General features: G+C 53.3%; 1 protein-coding gene across 1 annotated transcript in view; it reads right to left on the reverse strand.

The window, feature by feature from the left end:
* The window catches only part of FANCI (FA complementation group I), a 765,095-nt gene that overhangs the window by 651,793 nt on the left and 95,978 nt on the right, over positions 1-17,324 (reverse strand). The window contains exons 4-6 of the mRNA XM_078683200.1: positions 13,808-13,938; positions 11,984-12,137; positions 11,836-11,893 (exon numbers count right to left, since the gene is read on the reverse strand). Of these exons, the coding sequence (XP_078539326.1) occupies positions 11,836-11,893; positions 11,984-12,137; positions 13,808-13,938 (343 nt within the window). The remainder of the gene's footprint in view (positions 1-11,835; positions 11,894-11,983; positions 12,138-13,807; positions 13,939-17,324) is intronic.

Genomic DNA, 17,324 nt, shown 5'->3' on the forward strand with positions numbered 1-17,324 from the left:
GGCAGCCCCCCCGAGGCCTCAGCAGAGAGAGCCTTCCCAGCCTGCCCAGACCCACCTGCAGCCTGCAGCCGTCTCTCCTCTAGGCCTTGAAGCCTAATCTTCAGCCTGTCCCTCAGGGTCCTTGATGAAAAGGTCTGGCAGATGTCACAATCTTCAGGGACATGTGCTTCAGGGAGACAAGGATGCAGACATCGTGTGGATCAGTCTTCGCCTTCTTCCTTCCACATGCTGGGCACTTGTCGAATAGAGCAGGCATTTTAGAGCCCTAAAAAGCCTGAACAAACACACAGGAGTAAAGGGAAACACCAAGTACACAAACTGAAAACACTTTTAAGCAAAAAGTGCACAAAATTCCAATAAACCCTTGAAAAAGGGAGAGCTCAATGCACCAGGGTCCTGTTAGCAGGAGCCGAAAAAAAGAACTGGAAGTAAATGGGACCTGCTGTGCATTCTGGGATACTGGGAGAAGTTCTGGAAAGTTCTCTTAAAGGCACAGTATCCTATTTAAGCCACATAATGGCAGCCTATGGGGCTTGTCTGTCCATGCCTTCCTCTCTATCATTTCAGAGGCTTTTACTGGTAGAGGCAAGTTTTTCTGTAGAAGAAACTGGGCAGGCTGTGCTGTTTGTGTGGTTGTTTTTGGTGGAATTTCTAGTTGAAGTACTGGACAGTGTAGCCTGTGGATATAGGCTGCATTATTTGTCTTTAAATTCTCTCTGAAGTGTCTTTGCAGTTCTGTATTTTTTGACAACTTAAGAGATTATTTTTGATTGCCGGGGTCCACGCACATGGGCGGGACTATTCACTAGATTATGACTATACACAGCGATCCCCTACTACAGAATTATTCCATCTGCAGGCGTATATAGTCATAGTGCAGGGACACCTGGCCGCCAAGATAACATCACAGTTTTCGGGAGGCAGGTCAAACGACGTCAACTGCCGCCGCTCAATCTCGATGGAAGGAGGTGGAGGTTGGACAGGTTCGGGTGGAGGACCGTCCCCTGCTGAAGGTTGAACCACCAGGGATATGCCTGGATGTTCCAGCCATGTCCAGAGCCGGAGAGCCTCCTGACATAGGGTCCACAACCCCACCACCCCTTGTTTGTTGTAGTACCACATGGCGGTTGTGTTGTCCGTGAACACCTGCACTACTCTTCCCCAGATAGAGGGAAGGAATGCTGTGAGTGTAAGACGAATTGCCCGAACCTCCAGAAGGTTGATGTGGAGCCCAGACTCCGCCGGAGACCAGAGGCCTCTGATCTCCGCCTCCCCCATGTGGCCACCCCATCCCAGAAGTGATGCATCGGTCACCACTGTGAACTCTGGTTGAGGAAGGGAGAGGGATCTGCCATCGACCCAATTCTGGTTCGTAAGTTACCACTGCAATTGGTGTGCAGTGTCCTTCGAGATATGGACGCAGTCGGACAGATTCCCCTGATGTGCCCACCGGAACTTCAGGTCCCACTGCAGAGACCGCATCTACCATCTGGCATGGTCCACCAGCAGGATGCAGGAGGCCATTAGACCCAGCAGTCTGAGGGTCATCCTGACCAAAACCCGGGATAGTGGCTGATAGATCGGAATCATAGCCCGACTATCCCGGACTCGCTGTTCAGGAGGATAACCCGAAACTGCGTAGTGTCCAGAACCGCTCTGATGAAGAGGACCTTCTGAGAGGGTGTCAGGTGTGACTTCGGGACGTTGATGGAGAAGACCTGCAAATGCAGGAGGTCGGCCGTAGTCTGGAGCTGGGAGACGACAGCCTGGGGCAAGCCCACCTTCAACAGCCATTCGTCGAGATAGGGGAAGACTGGAACCCCTGATCTCTGAAGATCAGCTGCAACCACCGCCATCACTTTCCTTAACACCCGAGGGGCGCTGGTAAGGCCAAAGGGAAGCACGGTAAATAAAGTGCGTGTGGCATACCGTGAAACGCAGGTAATGCCGGTGGGCTGGCAGGCAAGGATGTGAAAGTAAGCGTCCTGCAAGCCCAAAGCACCCATCCAGTCTCCAGGGTCGAGGGCAGACAAGACCTGAGTGAGTGTCAAGATACTGAAGCGGTTGGCGTTGCTGAAATCCAAGATAGGGAGCAGGCCTTTGTTCTTCTTGGGCACCAGAAAGTAGTGGGAATAGCAACCAAGGCCTACTTTTGGGACAGGAAAGCACTTGATGGCTCCCTTGGCCATGAGTGCCGAAACTTCCTGTTGAAGAAGGGCCAGATGATCCTCCGACATGCGATGGTGCTGAGGTGGCATGGACGGAGGGGTAGTCTCGGAGGGGAGGGAGTAGCCCCTTCGGAATATCTGCAAAACCCACCTGTCCAAACGTGATGGTGCGCCAGTGGGGGAGGTGATGGCGAATCCTGCCGCCCACTGGGGTTTGGTGGCCCTGAAAGGACGGACTTGGAGGGCTTGGAGGCTGCTGCAAAGGGGGCTGTGGTGGACTGGCCCGCCCGCTGACCCCCAGAACCACGGCACTGGTTCCCACGTCCCCTGCAGTACAGAGGCTGAACAGCTTGCGCCAGCCTGTGGCTTAGGGTGGGACGTGGCGGGGCACCCCTTCCATAGCCACGAAGGGGGCAAATGGCAGACTGTGCAGGACGGGTGGTGGAGAGGCCCAAGGACCTGGCCGTAGCCCGACTCCTTATAGCGCTCCAGCGCGTTTTCTGTATTGTCACCAAAAAAGCGACGGCCAGCAAAGAGCATGTTCATAAGAGTGGATTGGACATACCCGGATAAACTAGTCGACCTCAACCAGGCGTTGCGTCGAAGGGCTACTGACATGGAAATCTTCGTGCCTAGTGAGTCAGCGGTGTCCAGCCCACAGCGGATGGTAAACTTCGCTGAGTCTCTCTCCCTTCTGCACCTGCCTGAGAGAGTACGTCCCGGCCTCCTCCGGGCACTGAGGCAGCACTTGCGCAACTGTGTCCCACACGGAGTGGGTGTAACGGTTCAACAGCTATTCGGTGTTTACGACTGCAGTCCCAAGCTGGAGGAAGAAAACATCTTTTTCCCAAGATGATCCAGTTTTTTGGATTCCCTGTCTGGTAGAGCGATAGGGAATGCGCCCATGGAGGTGGAGGCTTGGACCATCAAGCTCTCAGGGGTGGGGTGTTGGGAAAGAAAAGTGGGGTCACCCGGGGCTGGGCGGTGGCGTCGAGCAATCATCCTGTCCACAGAAGCCTCTGTGTTGGGCCTGAATCAGGTGCCCAAAAGGATGTTCGTCAGGGCTTATTAAACGGAAGCAGGGGCTCCGAAGAGCTCACTGCCGGTTGAAGCACCTCTGTCAGGAGGTTAGTCCTGACTGCCACCATAGGTAGCACGAGGTGGAGAACCGCGGCCACCCTACGCAACACCACTGTGTACGACGCTCCCTCCTCCGTAGCCACGGTAGGAGGAGACAACATGCCAAGGTCTGGTGAGGTATCCAGACCGTTGGCTTCCCCCAGTTCCTCTCTCCAGTCCTGTTCATAAACTGACTGGACGATTAAAGGGTCCCCAGACCCGTTCCAGTCCTCCTCACCCTCCTCGGGCTGCCAATCTGGTATCAAAGAGCCAGGGTAGAACAGGGGCACAAAAGTACCCTGTCGATGCCGGTCCGGCTCCGTGTCTACCTGGAGGTGGAGGCCGGGGTCCCCAGCCGACACCGGCTGCGGATGTGGTGCTGGTTGAATCGGTGCCGGGGGAGGCGTAACAAGGTCGACCGGCGCCGATCTGGATCCAGGCCTGGATCCAAAGGGGCTCTGCGGTGCCGAGGCTTAAGCTGCCAGCGTCGAAGGCTCAGGGCCCCCAGCCGAGTCCTCTGGGCCCAAAGAAGCGCCGGCGGAGTCTGGCTGCCCAAAGATGGAGTGCATCGCTTCGTAAAACTGACGAAGCTGGGCAGGGGTCACTGCAGGTTCCGGGAAGGGGGAAAACCTGGTGCCCACCAGTCGGGCTACGCAAGTGGAGCCGCGGGAGGGGCACCATCCACATCCCTCGTCACGTCAGCCGACGAACGGGGAAAAATCAAAGAGCGACAATGCTTCTTCGACTTCTTCTTGTGCTTCAACTTATCTGACCCCGAGTGCAAAGACTTGGACGAAGAATGGTGGTGGTACACGACCGGTGCCTCGACCTCCTAAGCAACCAGGACTTTGAAAGGCGCGGAGCAGACTACCGGGCCTCGAGAAGCTTAGGGACTGCTCCCGCAAAGACTTTGGATCAATGGTCTGGCAGTCCGAGCACGACTTGGGGTCGTGGTCACGCTCCGGGCAGAAGAGGCACAAGCAGTGGGGATCTGTCACCGACATCAGTCGGCTACAGGAACCGCAAGCCTTGAAGCTAGGCACCCCTCGTGCACCAGGAGTCGTACTCAAAAAACGGTGTTGACAAAAGTCGAGAAAAAAACAGTCAAAAAGTGACTGGAGGGGTGGCTTCGAGGGCGAAGATGATGGACGTGGCTTGTTAGAGCTCCCACCAGCCCGCAACTGATCCGTCGTTTTATCCAGGCCCCCGAGTCCGACTCCCGACCCACACTTGCAGCGGAGGTCGAGACTAGCGAGGGGTGCTCTCCGGTGAAGGATCTAGAGCGCTCGGACCCCTGGTGACGGAGATAGCGACAGCGACAGCCTGGGGCCTACACTCGGCGAGTGAAGCCGGGGCCTCAATTTTGGCGGTTCCAGCCGCGAGCTCCTGGTGTCGGCGGGCGGTGACAGCGGTGGGGCCCGCGACCTGGGGCTTGAATCTGCCACGGAGCTAGAGGAGGCGGAGGTGGCTATATCCTGCGACTGGGGGGTGAGTGCGGCTCCCCAGACCCCGAGGGTGCATCGTGGCCGAGGAGGGGGCCTGGAGACCGGGGCCTCGATTTTGGCGATCTGCGTGAGACAGCGCAAGGGCGGCCGAGCGACAGTGGGACGGTCGGTGCTGCGGCCCCGGAGCGTGATCCTGCCTGCCCCTTGGCCTGCGGGCTTCACGCTTGCTTATACTTCTGGTCGGTTGGGGCCCCCCTGCCCCGGGTCTCCCTGGAGGCGGTGCCCGACATTGGGGTTGCGGAATATCACTCGTGGAGGCGGTGAGGTGGGCAATCGGCCCGTTGGGGGCTGTGACCCTGACCGCACTGTGGCCAAGCCTGGAGAGCTCTGCGTGTGCCCCCCCCGGAGGCGGACTGAGGCGGTCTGCTGGTCTAGGACTGTGTGCCTCCATTGGTCGGGACTTGCGACGCCGAACGCCTAGCTGAGACGACCGGTGCCTGCCCTGAGAACCGGGATACCTGAAGAGAGCCTCATCATGACCAGAGGGGGGGGGGGGGGCGCCAAACAGGGCCCTATCGACAAATTTACCGGCCCGAGTGGGGGTCAGGGGGCATCCGGTGGCCTGGGGTCGGGCCCAGACAATGCTGCGCTCATGGCGGCAATCACCCAGTCTAGAGACATGCTTGATGCCAAGATTGGGGCAGTTGGAGCGGACGTGACCCTGTTGCGCCAGGATCTGCGCAACGCTGTGGCCCGAATTACTGAGACCGAATCTAGGATCTCGGTGGTGGAAGACGATGTTGGGACCCTGAAGCGGAAAATGGCGGCGATGGAGAATATTCAACGGGGCCTGGCGCTTCGAGTCGAGGATGCAGAAGGGCGGGCGCGCAGAAACAACCTACGCTTTGTGGACTTTCCGGAGGGGTGTGAGAAGGGCAATATGGAACAGTTCCTGACTCAGTGGCTGGAGAGTTGGCTCCCCCCGGAGGCCCTGTCCCGCTGTTTCGTGATCGAACGTGCCCACAGGGCCCTGACGCAGAAGCCGCCGGCCGGAGAGAGGCCCAGACCCGTGATCGCTAAACTCCTGAACTTTCACGACAAAGACACTATTCTGCGGGAAGCAAGGGCCAAAGACTCTCTTCTTTTCGAGAATCAAAAAATTATGATCTTCCCGGACTACACCAGACTTGTGCAACAACAGCGGCACTCCTTTATCGCTGCCAAGGCGAAACTCCGGGGCCTAAAGATTCAGTACTCATTGCTCTATCCTGCTCGCCTACGGGTGATCTTCCAATCCCGTACTCATTTTTTTGACACCCCGGAGGCCGTTTTCAAGTGGACCGATGAGACGGTGAGAATCAGGCCGCATGATCAGCCTGGATTGAACCCGGGACGTTCACGAGAGCCGTCGCAGGATCGGGAGGACCAGCCTCCCAGGACCAGGAGAGATAGAAAGTCACGATCACGGAAACGGTCTGCTTCTCGCAGTGGATCTCCTTCTGCAGCGCCTACTGACTCTGATCATTCTGAAAGAGGCCGCTGACAGGCGGGTGGGACATATGCTCCTTAACGTCTACCATGAACCCCGGCCGCGAAGAGCTGCTCCGCAGGGTCCCACTGTACCGAAGATTGACTGCTGAGTATACTGCTAAGTCTGGATTTTTGTTGTGCTGTGTGTGGGGTTGTGGGGAAGGGTTCGGGGTGCTCCTGCATAGGGGCTACCTGTCTCCTACGTAAGTGGGGGGTTGTTTGGGTGGGGGGGGAGTTTCTATAGTTCACAGGGGTAGCTGGGATCCATTGGTATGGTTGGCCTTGGGCACTCTGTTTTGGGCCCGAGGTTGCCCATGCCGCGACAGAAACTTCTACGTTCAATGAGGTATAGGGATGGGGGGCAGGGAATTGGAAGGGGGTGGGGGGGTAGTTGGGGGCGCTTTGGACAGTGGGGCTGTAGTTGTTGGGAGCGGGGAGGAGGGGGTAGTTGTTGTTGTGGGTACGGGGTGTAGGGGTGGACTGCACGTGAGTCTTTCTGATCTATTGTTGCTGGTGCTAAGTGGGTGGGTGTGGCGCAGGGGGCCTACATGGTTTGTTCCACTTGATTATGGCTGAAGCGTCTTCGGGACTCCCCAGGGAGTTCATATGAGTGGCGACCTGGAATGTTAGGGGGATGCTTGATAAAATCAAACTAGGGGCGATATTGCGATGGGGGAAGAGGGAAGCTGCTGATGTATTATTGTTACAAGAAACGCATATGCTGGGTACAAAAGTGTTAAGTTTACAGCGGTTTGGCTACCAACAAGTCTTTCATGCCGGATTTACTAGGGGATCCAGAGGGGTTGCTATTTTGGTGCATTGCAGGCTGGCCTACGTCCACGAGAAACAATGGGCAGGTCCTCAGGGTCGCTACATTTTTGTCAAAGGTATGGTGGGTACTGAACCGGTGGTCTTTGGTAGTGTCTACGCCCCTCCCCCCCTGCAGAGGTCTTTGTCTGAGAGGCTGTTTACGGTATGGGAGGATATCCCGGAGTCCCTGGCAGTGGTGGGGGGTGATTGGAACGAGGTGATGGATGTGTGTATGGACCGTCAGCGATTGCGGGAGCTACTGGTGGCTGCCCCCCTACCCGGTTGAATGCGATGGTGGAGGGGATGGGATGGGTGGATGTGTGGCGGCACTTTCATCCCAAGGTGCGAGAGTACACGTATGTGTCGGCGGTGCATGGCTCCTTCTCGAGACTGGACTATGTGTTTATGCCCAGTGGTTACCTTCATAGGGTGCGGGAGGCCGGGATTTTGCCGAGAGGACTGTCCGACCACTCCCCAGTGGTGGTCAAGGTTGACCTGCTTACGAAACGACAACCATTCCGGTGGAGGATGTCCTCGTGGCACCTTCAGCAGCCTGACTACGTCCGGCATCTGCGGGGTGCGATTGCCCATTACTGGCAGGATAACCTGGTAGAGGACATTGACGCTGTTGTAGTTTGGGAGGCCATGAAGCCCGCCTTACGGGGTGTAGACATCGCGTGGTGCGCGGCGGCCCGTCGACGACGCCGGGAGGCTATCGCGGAGGCAGCCACATTGGTAGAGAACTTGGAACTGAGGTGCCGAGGAGGGGGAGAGGAGTTGGCAGTGAGGTTGCTCCTGCAGGCGCAGCAGTCCTATGCCTCTGTATTGATCGATGAGGCTAGACAGGCGTGGTTGGCCACGCGGAGTAGGGTGTATCAGTGGGGAGACAAGTCCAGTACTATGCTTCATAGGCTGTGCCAGCGTACCTTCCAGCCGCTTACGTTACCGGGCCTCACTGCTGAGGATGGGGTGGTGATCACCGATCCGGGGGAGCTGGCAGCGAGCTTCGCCCGTTACTTCAGGGCGCAATATGCACCGCAAGATCAACTATCGGCGGATGAAGTCGCTAAATTTATTGCTGACTTACCGCCGAGGGCAGTCTCGGATGAGACCAGGACGGCTTTGGACCTTCCCTTATCGGCCGAGGAGCTGGGAGACGCACTGGGACAGCTCAACACCGGGAAGGCACCTGGGCCAAGTGGATTCCCGAGTGAATTTTATAGGAAATTCCAGCTCCAATTGGGGTCCCATTACCGAAATGCGCTAGAAGCGGCGCGAACGCGGGGTAGGCTTCCGCCTGACTGGCGCCATGCCGGAGTTGTAGTATTTCCGAAACCGGGTAGACCTCCTGCCAGGCATGACTCGTATCGTCCGATATCTCTCCTCAACATAGAGGCAAAAATTCTGGCTAAGGCGTTGGCGAACCGGCTTCTCCCGTATGTAACAGATCTAGTCCACCCCGACCAAGCCGGATTCATGCCCCATAGGGCGACGCGGCACAACATCCGACGGGCGCAGGTGGCGGTTGACACCATGGGAGCCACTGGGGAACGGGCGGCACTGCTGCTGGCGGACATTGATAGGGCGTTTGACTCGGTTAGCTGGACGTACCTATTTGCGCTCTTGCCCCGTCTTAACCTGGGCCTCGTGTTTATCTCCTACATCAAAATACTCTATACAGATATTACCGCTTCGGTGCGTGTCTCTGGGGCGGTTTCGGAGGAGTTTCCAATCGGCCGGGGGACCCGACAGGGGTGTCCGCTCTCCCCATACCTCTTTGCACTAGCCATGGAGCCTCTGGCCTCGTGGGTGCGCATTGACGCACAGATGCGGGGCTTTGAGTGGGGTGGGATCCTCACTGACAGAATTGCATTGTATGCAGATGACGTCCTCTTCTTTCTCACTGATCTACACCGATCGGGGCCCCGAGTCTTGGAAATTATGCGTGTTTTTGGGGAAGTGTCGGGCCTTTGTTTAAACCCACGCATGTCCACTCTGTGGGTGTTGGGTGGCGGGGCCGCAGCGGGTCCCTGGGCATCAACATTGCAGGTGGCGGCCGGTGGCTTGAAGTACCTGGGGGTGTTCCTCTCAGAGTCCGTGGATATAGCTTGGGAGCGTAACATAGTGCCAGTCTGGGAGAGGGTTCAGACAGACGTGAAAACGTGGTCCCGGATGCCTCTCACTATTTTCGGTAGGTCCGCGATCTTCAAAATGCTCGCGCTCCCTCTACTCTTATACCAGCTACAGAGCTACCCGCATGCAATTAACCCCCAGTGGTTTCGGCAGGTCAACTCCGTTTTGGGCCGTTTCTTGTGGGCCGGGGGTGCTGCCAGGGTGGCGCTGCGGACATGCTTCCTATCCACGTACTGTGGTGGCTTGGCCATGTCGGACCTATTGTCGTATTATCAGGCCTCCCAGTTACTGGTACTCAATGAATGGTGGTATGGAGACCGGGGAGAGCCGGCATATGCCCTAGAGCATTTGCTGATGGGAGATAACACCCTCCATACGGTTCTATACTCGGCTAGGCTGCGGCGGACTTTGCCATGTGCCACGCGAGTTGTCTTTGCTGTGTGGAGACAGGCACTGCGTCACATGGGCTGGTGGGGCAGGTTAACGGCGGAGACTCACTTGTGGAAAAACGGGCGACTACCCGCGCTGGCCGCACTGGCGTGATTCGATGGCTGGGACGCGATTGGGATCTCGTCATTGGGTCATGTTATGACCGGGGTCACCCTCAAGTCGTTCCAGGAGCTCAGCACAGAGTTTCACATGCCCAAGACCCAATTCTTTCGATACCTTCAGTTTCGCCACGCATTAGCACCTAGCCTCGTCAATTTGGAGTCACTCCCGGAATTCAGCCCAGTGGAAGCGAAGGTATTCATGGGAGACCTTGGGGACAAGAAGGTGTCCCAAATTTACCAAACACTGATTACTCATTGCTCAACCACGCTACTTTCACTTAAGGAGGCATGGGAGGAGGATGTTGGTCCCCTGGATGAGGATGATTGGAGGGAGGCCCTGGAGTCCCCGCGAGGGGCTGCCATTGCCATACGACTTATTCAATTCAAATACTTGCACAGGGCATACTATACCCGAGAGCGGCTGTGGAAGGCGGGACTGATTGGGTCTCCGGAGTGTCTGCGACAGGTATGCTGCTGCATACTGTGTGGTCATGTGAGGGGTTGGTCAGATTCTGGAGGGTTGTTTGGAGTTGCTTGTCAGAGGTGTTGGTCAGATTCTGGAGGGGTGTTTGGAGTTGCTTGTCTGAGGTGTTGGGGTGGGATCTTCCCCGCACCCCCCGATTGGGGTTGCTCCATGTCTTGGAGGGTGTGGGTGGAAATATCTATAAACGTCACTTATTGTTGTTGGGGCTTGTGGTTGCCAAAAGAGATCTGGCCCGAGCGTGGAAGGGTGAGCGAGCACCCCCCCTGTGTGCATGGAAGGCTGGACTAGACTTCTTTATGGGATTGGAGCGCCCGGTATATGAAGCAAGAGGATGCCCCCGCAAGCATTTTAAGATCTGGAAGCGGTGGGCGGAATACAGGGGGTTGCCACTGGACCCCCCAGTGGAACAAGAGGAGGAAATGCCAGTAGAAGACGCAATACAGGCCTAGGAAGTGCGTCATACCTACCACACCACGAACAAACACTGATTGTTTTGTATACTCACGTGCAAGGGGTTAGGGAGGGATAAGGGGTGGGTAGCGGGGTTGTTGGGTGGTGGGGGTCGGTGGGTGGAGGAGGGGGGGGGTTCAAGTTATTTGCCTTTTATTGAATGGACTTTATGCTAATGTTACCATATGCCATGATGCCTGGAGGTGATCTCCTGACTGTGGGGAGCCACGTGTCTTGCTTTGCTTAACCACTCAATAAAATGTGTTGTGAAAGAAAAAAAAAAAGTGACTGGAGGTATCACTCTCTCCGGATCTGCACTTACTGGCGAGGAAAAACAAAGAACTGACGTCAGCTCGCGAGGGCGGCGTCTATGTAGCTACCGCAACGTCATCCTGGCAACCACACTGCCGACCGTGGACTTCCAACGCACAGGGGTACTGTTGACGAAAACAGTCTGCCGCCTGAGGGTAATTCTAAGATAAGGAATCTATAACTAACTGTTTCTTCAGATACCCAGCACAGTTATAGAACTATAGACAATCTACGGGGTAACCAGGGCCGGACTTGCTGTACTGGGCATCAGGCATTTCTCCGGGAGGCTGGAAGTCAGGGGGCCGGGTTTGCAGTGGTGGGGGCTGGGTTTGTTACTGAAGGGTGGTTTTGCAGCGACATCGGCCCCCAGTAACAAAAGCAGCAGTGCTTCACTCCTGGGTACATACCCCTCCACCCTCCCCCCTCACTATGAGGCTGGTCTGACAAAATTGCCAGGGCTCCTTTGAGTTTCTAGTCTGCCCCTGGGGGTAACTATTTCAAACATACCTCAAGGTTGTAGGACAGACTGAAAATGTGCTCCTTGAAATGTCTGTTGTCGAAGAGCAGAATAGCATTCAAGAAGTTTATCCAAAAGGAGAGTAGCACTAACAGACAGAAAATTACTTCAGACAAGTAGCCACGGAGCTCTATTAACAAATGTGTCATACAGAGGATTTAGGTTTTTTATTTCATGTACTTTTGGATACAGAGTATGAGACAGTTGGTGTTACGAGTGCCTGAATACAGTTGTTTCTCTACAAGTTAATACATTAGAGTTCATCAAGTTACAAACCAGAACACATTTACCAAGTTACAAACCAGAACACACTTACCTGCTCGAACAAAGACTGTTAATAAGTTGCTTCTTAAATTCTGGTCCAGTGAGCTCCCCTAGAAAGGAAAATTAATGCAGTGAAAATACACAAATGGCAATTTTATAATTGCAAACTTCTTATAATATTTTTCATGGAGTGGTTGTACCTTTGCCATAAGCTAGGCTTTCCTTTGAAGTCAGAGCAATGAGAATGGTAGGAAATAACTCCAATGATTTTCCATTGGGCATGCTCCCTCCTTTGATACCTTCAACAAAGAGATTTGCCAGCTCTACTAGTGATGCTCCTGGGAAGTGGTGGGCCTAGAAAACAAGAGACCAACAAGTCAAGAGTGTGGTGAATCAATATCAAATGTGCTGTGGTGTTTGAAAGTGAACATAATGATGCTGTGCAGGGCAACATAAACAAATAAAGGAACAGCTAAGCTCTCGCAACCACAAATAAAGTTTCACAATTCAATTGATTGATGATATACAACACAAAAAGTAACATAGAAGCACTAGTCGATTAGCACGTGACTTTATTTTCGGAACCACAGGATAATCCATCCGTTTGCAACTAAATTTCTTAAAATTCTACTACTCCTAGTGCATCTCGCCAATTTACCTAAAGGGTACACCGCTATAAGGCCCAGACCTCACTCAACCCCATTGTAAGGGTTGACTCTAAGCCCTGAAGAGTCGTGTTGACTCAACGGCACACGACGAAACACGTGTCGGCTGACTGTTATTTCTCAAGTCTGGACCCATTAAAACCCAATCCTGCTGGGACAGGATTCACACCAAAGGATCTGCTTCTATGTTACTTTTTGTGTTGTATATCATCAATCAATTGAATTGTGAAACTTTATTTGTGGTTGCGAGAGCTTAGCTGTTCATATGTGTATGGTCTCTTGACTCCTTAGACGGTTAGGGGTAATTTTCCGTCTGCTCTTAACGCACCACCCATTCACCATCTATGTTCTTCCACACTTGAACGTTTAACCTGAGGTAGTGCGCCCAGATTATCTGAACCCTAAAATTCCCTTCAGTAGTATAAACAAATAAAGGCATTAATGTTTGCTACTTATTCAGGATGGGTTTTGAGGTTTACATGAAGGAAGTTCCAGGATGAGGAAGGAGTGGATCTGAGCAGAGAGATTTCTAAACCTGATGTCTCAATCCACAGAGCATTCCTATAAGTAGAGGCTTTTAAGGTCTTCGGGATCTCTAGGAGAGTACAAAGGTAAAGAATACTGTTCAGATTTATTGATTCATAAGCAAAGAAACAAAGCTGGATTGTGATCCTTGCATTAGGCAGTAGTTAGTGAAGTTTACAGAGAATGGGGAACATATAGCCAAATTTATCTGAGGAGGTAACCAATCCGGCTGCAGAGTGGAGGATGGCGGGTGGCTTTAAGCGGAGACAGGTGTGACGGGACAGAATAGAGTTGCAAAATCAAGGGCACGGACCACAAACTGTAAGTGTTCCTTGAGAATTAGATATCTCACTTTTTCGAGAGAGTGGGAGAATAAATAAGCAGCATTCACCTCAATAGCTATTTGAGGTAATAGTGCTAGTAAGGGGTCTAGGATGAAGGCGAGGAATTTCACACAAGTCAAGAAAGTTGGATTGAAGGCATCCACTACCAGATGATAAGGGAAGTTGGGATTTAGACTGTATCTAATAGATGGATAGAAGGAGAGAAATTTTTGACCTATTTCGATTCAGTAAAAGTCCACCTGACACTCGGTTTGACATGCATTCTCTCAACTTACACCAATTGTATTCATGCCATTTAAACACAATGAAAAAAGCCAAAAAACTATTCAATGTTGGTAAGCCTGAATTTCACCAAGATACTTCAGCCTTTCATTATAGTTAAACAGCACAATTGAAATGCAAAGGGGATCTGTTTCCTGGGGAAGGGTTTGCCCCTCTAGACAGAAAGCCTGGCTGATATCCTAATTTATAGCATGTCAACCAAACTTACCTCTAGCATTAGCAGACCTATAATTTCAGAAGCCACTTCTGGCTGCAGGTCTCCAGATTCAACCAGCTTAATGCAATGCCTATAAACATGGAGTCTTCTCCGAACACCCACATCCTCAGAGTAAGGAGATCCTGTGGGAAAAGGAATGATGTAAATGTTAAACTACAAAACGCTACCCAAACTGATAGGAATAAAAGTATTCCATTATCATATTTAGTGTTCCGATTTCAGCTGGATGAGTTTTATGGAGATTAATATGTTCTACTGCCACAGTACAGCACTTTCCTTTATAAACCATTTACATCCCTGAAAATTGTGTACTTTTGTTTTTACAACCCCCAACACTTTATATTCTTATTGCGCACAACCCATCTGCTATCTCATATGCTCTGTTCATCTCAACAGACCCAACCTGAAAAACAGAAATGAGATTATGGCCGGGTCTGGTGGGTCAGTGGACTAATGCGTCCTTTACAGGGGCCTGTGTTTGACCTCATGATCACTTTAAATTAAAGTAGGCAAAATATATTGCTTCTCCCATCTCTCCTTCGCTACCACGCCTATTTACCTCCCTACCCCTACCCCATCTCAGCCAAGGACTGAACTATCATTTAGGCTTCATAAATAATATATTAAGAAAAAACTGTTTCTAGAGCAACTTTATTTAAGCAAATATGCACTTAGTTTTGAAAATTATATATGCGCTACTCTGTGCCCGGGAACTGAATGCCGTTTAGTAGTTCGGACTGGACTGTTTCCATAATGCACAGGGTCAGACTGATTTGCATATGGCCATGTCTGAACTGGGGTGGTGGAGTGAGCTAAAGAATGATGATGGATTAAACCCAGATCAGTTGCCTGTTGCTGAGTGTTTGATTTGCTCAAACGCTCCGTCCATAATCCCCTTTGGTATCGCTTTGTTCGCCCTAAGTTGCCAGGGTATGCCCAAACGTGGGCCCCTTGCTCACTTTGCCACTGGATTCAAGATAGCCTGGCTGATGAGGGTCATGATCCCGAAACCGGTCCCAGGATCCTTGTTTACGGTCCAGGGAAGACGTGGCGTGGCAGTTCGAGCTGGACTGTTCCCATGATGCACAGGGTCAGACTAATTTGCATATAGCCGTGTCTGAACTGGGGTGGTGGAGTGAGCTAAAGAATGATGATGGATTAAACCCAGATCAGTTGACTGGAGGTGAGTGTTTGATTTGCTCAAACGCTCCGTCCATCATCCCCTTTGGTATTGTTTTGTTCGCCCTAAGTTGGCAGGGTATGCCCAGACATGGGTCCTTTGCTCACTTTGACACTGGATTCAAGATAGCCTGGCTGATGAGGGTCATGATCCCGAAACCGGTCCCGGGATGCTTGTTTCCGGTCCAGGGAAGATGTGGCTTGGCAGTTTGGACTGGACTGTTCCCATGAGGCACAGGGTCAGACTGATTTGCATATGGGCATGTCTGAACTGGGGTGGTGGAGTGAGCTAAAGAATGATGATGGATTAAACCCAGATCAGTTGACAGGTGGTGAGTGTTTGATTTGCTCAAATGCTCCATCCATCATCCTCTTTGGTATCGCTTTGTTCGCCCTAAGTTGGCCCAGACGTGGGTCCCTTGCTTGCTTTGTCACTGGATTCAAGATAGCCTGACTGATGAGGGTTATGAGCCCGAAACCGGACCCAGGATGCTTGTTTCCGGTCCAGGGAAGATGTGGCTCGACAGTTCAGGCTGGACTGTTCCCATGAGGCACAGGGGCAGACAGATTTGCATATGGCCGTGTCTGAACTGTGGTGGTGAAGTGAGCTAAAGAATGATGATGGGGGGGAGGAGCTTGGCGGGCATCCGTGATGGCCGCGTGAGCACAGCGCTCTCCGGACCCCCGCCACTCCCGGCATGATATCCTGAACATATCCTGATTCTTCACGAGGATTTATGTAGAGGACGCTGGGCTGATCTTCCTGTGACTTTTGGAAGTTGATTTGGACCAGGGGCGCCGAAGATACGGTGATTCGAACTTTCGGGGTCCGCCCTCGGGGTGTGCCCGGGACTGGGTGAGGCTCTCTGGCCGTCTTGGAGTTGAACAACAACGGCAGGGGGATTGGACTTGTGGGTCCCCCTCTTAAGTTTCGGTTTCGATTCTCCCTCAGACTGAGACGACTGGCCGGGGAGTCTGGCCTGGGCTGGTACTGGCGCACGGTACGGCTGTCGGGCCTTTGGCTGGCTTATTCTCCTTTCAGGCTGGTCCTCTCCTAGTGGTACCCTTGCAGCGGCCTTTTGGTCCCGACGCCCGGCTTTCCTGCGGCCACTTCCATCGGGTCGAGTGAATCTCCTGGTGACGCGATTTCCGACATGGCGGGCAGAGGGGACCGAGAGACACGAAAGACTAAGACGCCCCTGCGTGGGGGCCCGGTCCAGTCTAACGTTATGGACCGTTACACCCTGGCGAAGGGGTCCCCCGGAACCGCCCTGCCTGGCCCAAGTGCGGTTGACCACATTGTGGACGTATCAACGGAACCGTCCCTGCATGACATCATGGGCGCCATATCTGGCATGAAGGAAACGATAGGTCAACAATATGAAACTTTGGCCCACAAAATCGACACCGTGGCCATTGATGTGAACTTGATTCGGGCCGACCTATCTAAAACCAATGAGAAGGTGAAGTCGTTGGATCTCAAGTCATCCAGCCTCACGGCAGACGTCTCGGAGATACAGACAGAGATTGGCAATCTCCGTAGGGTGAACGATTTCATGACCCGGCGCTTGGAGGACTTTGAGAACAGGGCACGTCGCTGTAATGTACGTTTGGTTGGCGTTCCGGAGAATCCAGAACCGCACTCTGTTGATCTCCTGGTTGAGGACCTGATCCAGAACTACCTCTCTCCGTCTGGGCTGAGTAAGTTCTTCGCAGTGGAGCGTGCCCATCGAGTTCCGGGAGGCCAGGGTAAGCCTGGCGCCCCGCCGAGGCCTATTGTTGCGAAACTCTTCCACTATAGGGACCGGGACGCTATCCTGCAGGCATCACGTGTGAAGGGCCCGGTGGCCTTTGAGAACGCCACGGTGAACTTTTATCCGGACTTTTCACAACAGGTGCAGAAACAGCGTATGGGTTTCCGTGGAGTCAAGAAGCGTCTCCGGGACATGGGTCTGCGCTACGCTATGCTTTTTCCGACCAGGCTACGAGTTGAGTACAATGACCGAACCCTTTTCTTTGATCGGCCTGATTCTGTGAATGACTGGCTGGACTCCCTGCCGGACCGACCTCCTGCGGCTGAGTCCGCCGACCACCTGGGTGGTGCTGAGGGTGGTGTAGAGAGCTGAACTATTTGTTTCTGCCCGGGTCCTAGTGTAAAGTAACTTTTTCTGGGGTTCTTTGCCTAAGTGCCTCTGCTGTCTGAGTGTTTTCTTTTTGTTATTTTTGTTGGGGTGGCGGGTGGGTCAGAGCCTTTCCTCCTCCGGGGTCTTTTTGTAGAATGGGAGTTCTTGGGCGACAGGCACACTGCATGTTGGGGTGGCTTTTTGGC

The sequence above is a fragment of the Lissotriton helveticus genome, chromosome 3_1 (genome assembly GCF_964261635.1).
Source record: "Lissotriton helveticus chromosome 3_1, aLisHel1.1, whole genome shotgun sequence".
Lineage (NCBI taxonomy): Eukaryota > Metazoa > Chordata > Amphibia > Caudata > Salamandridae > Lissotriton > Lissotriton helveticus.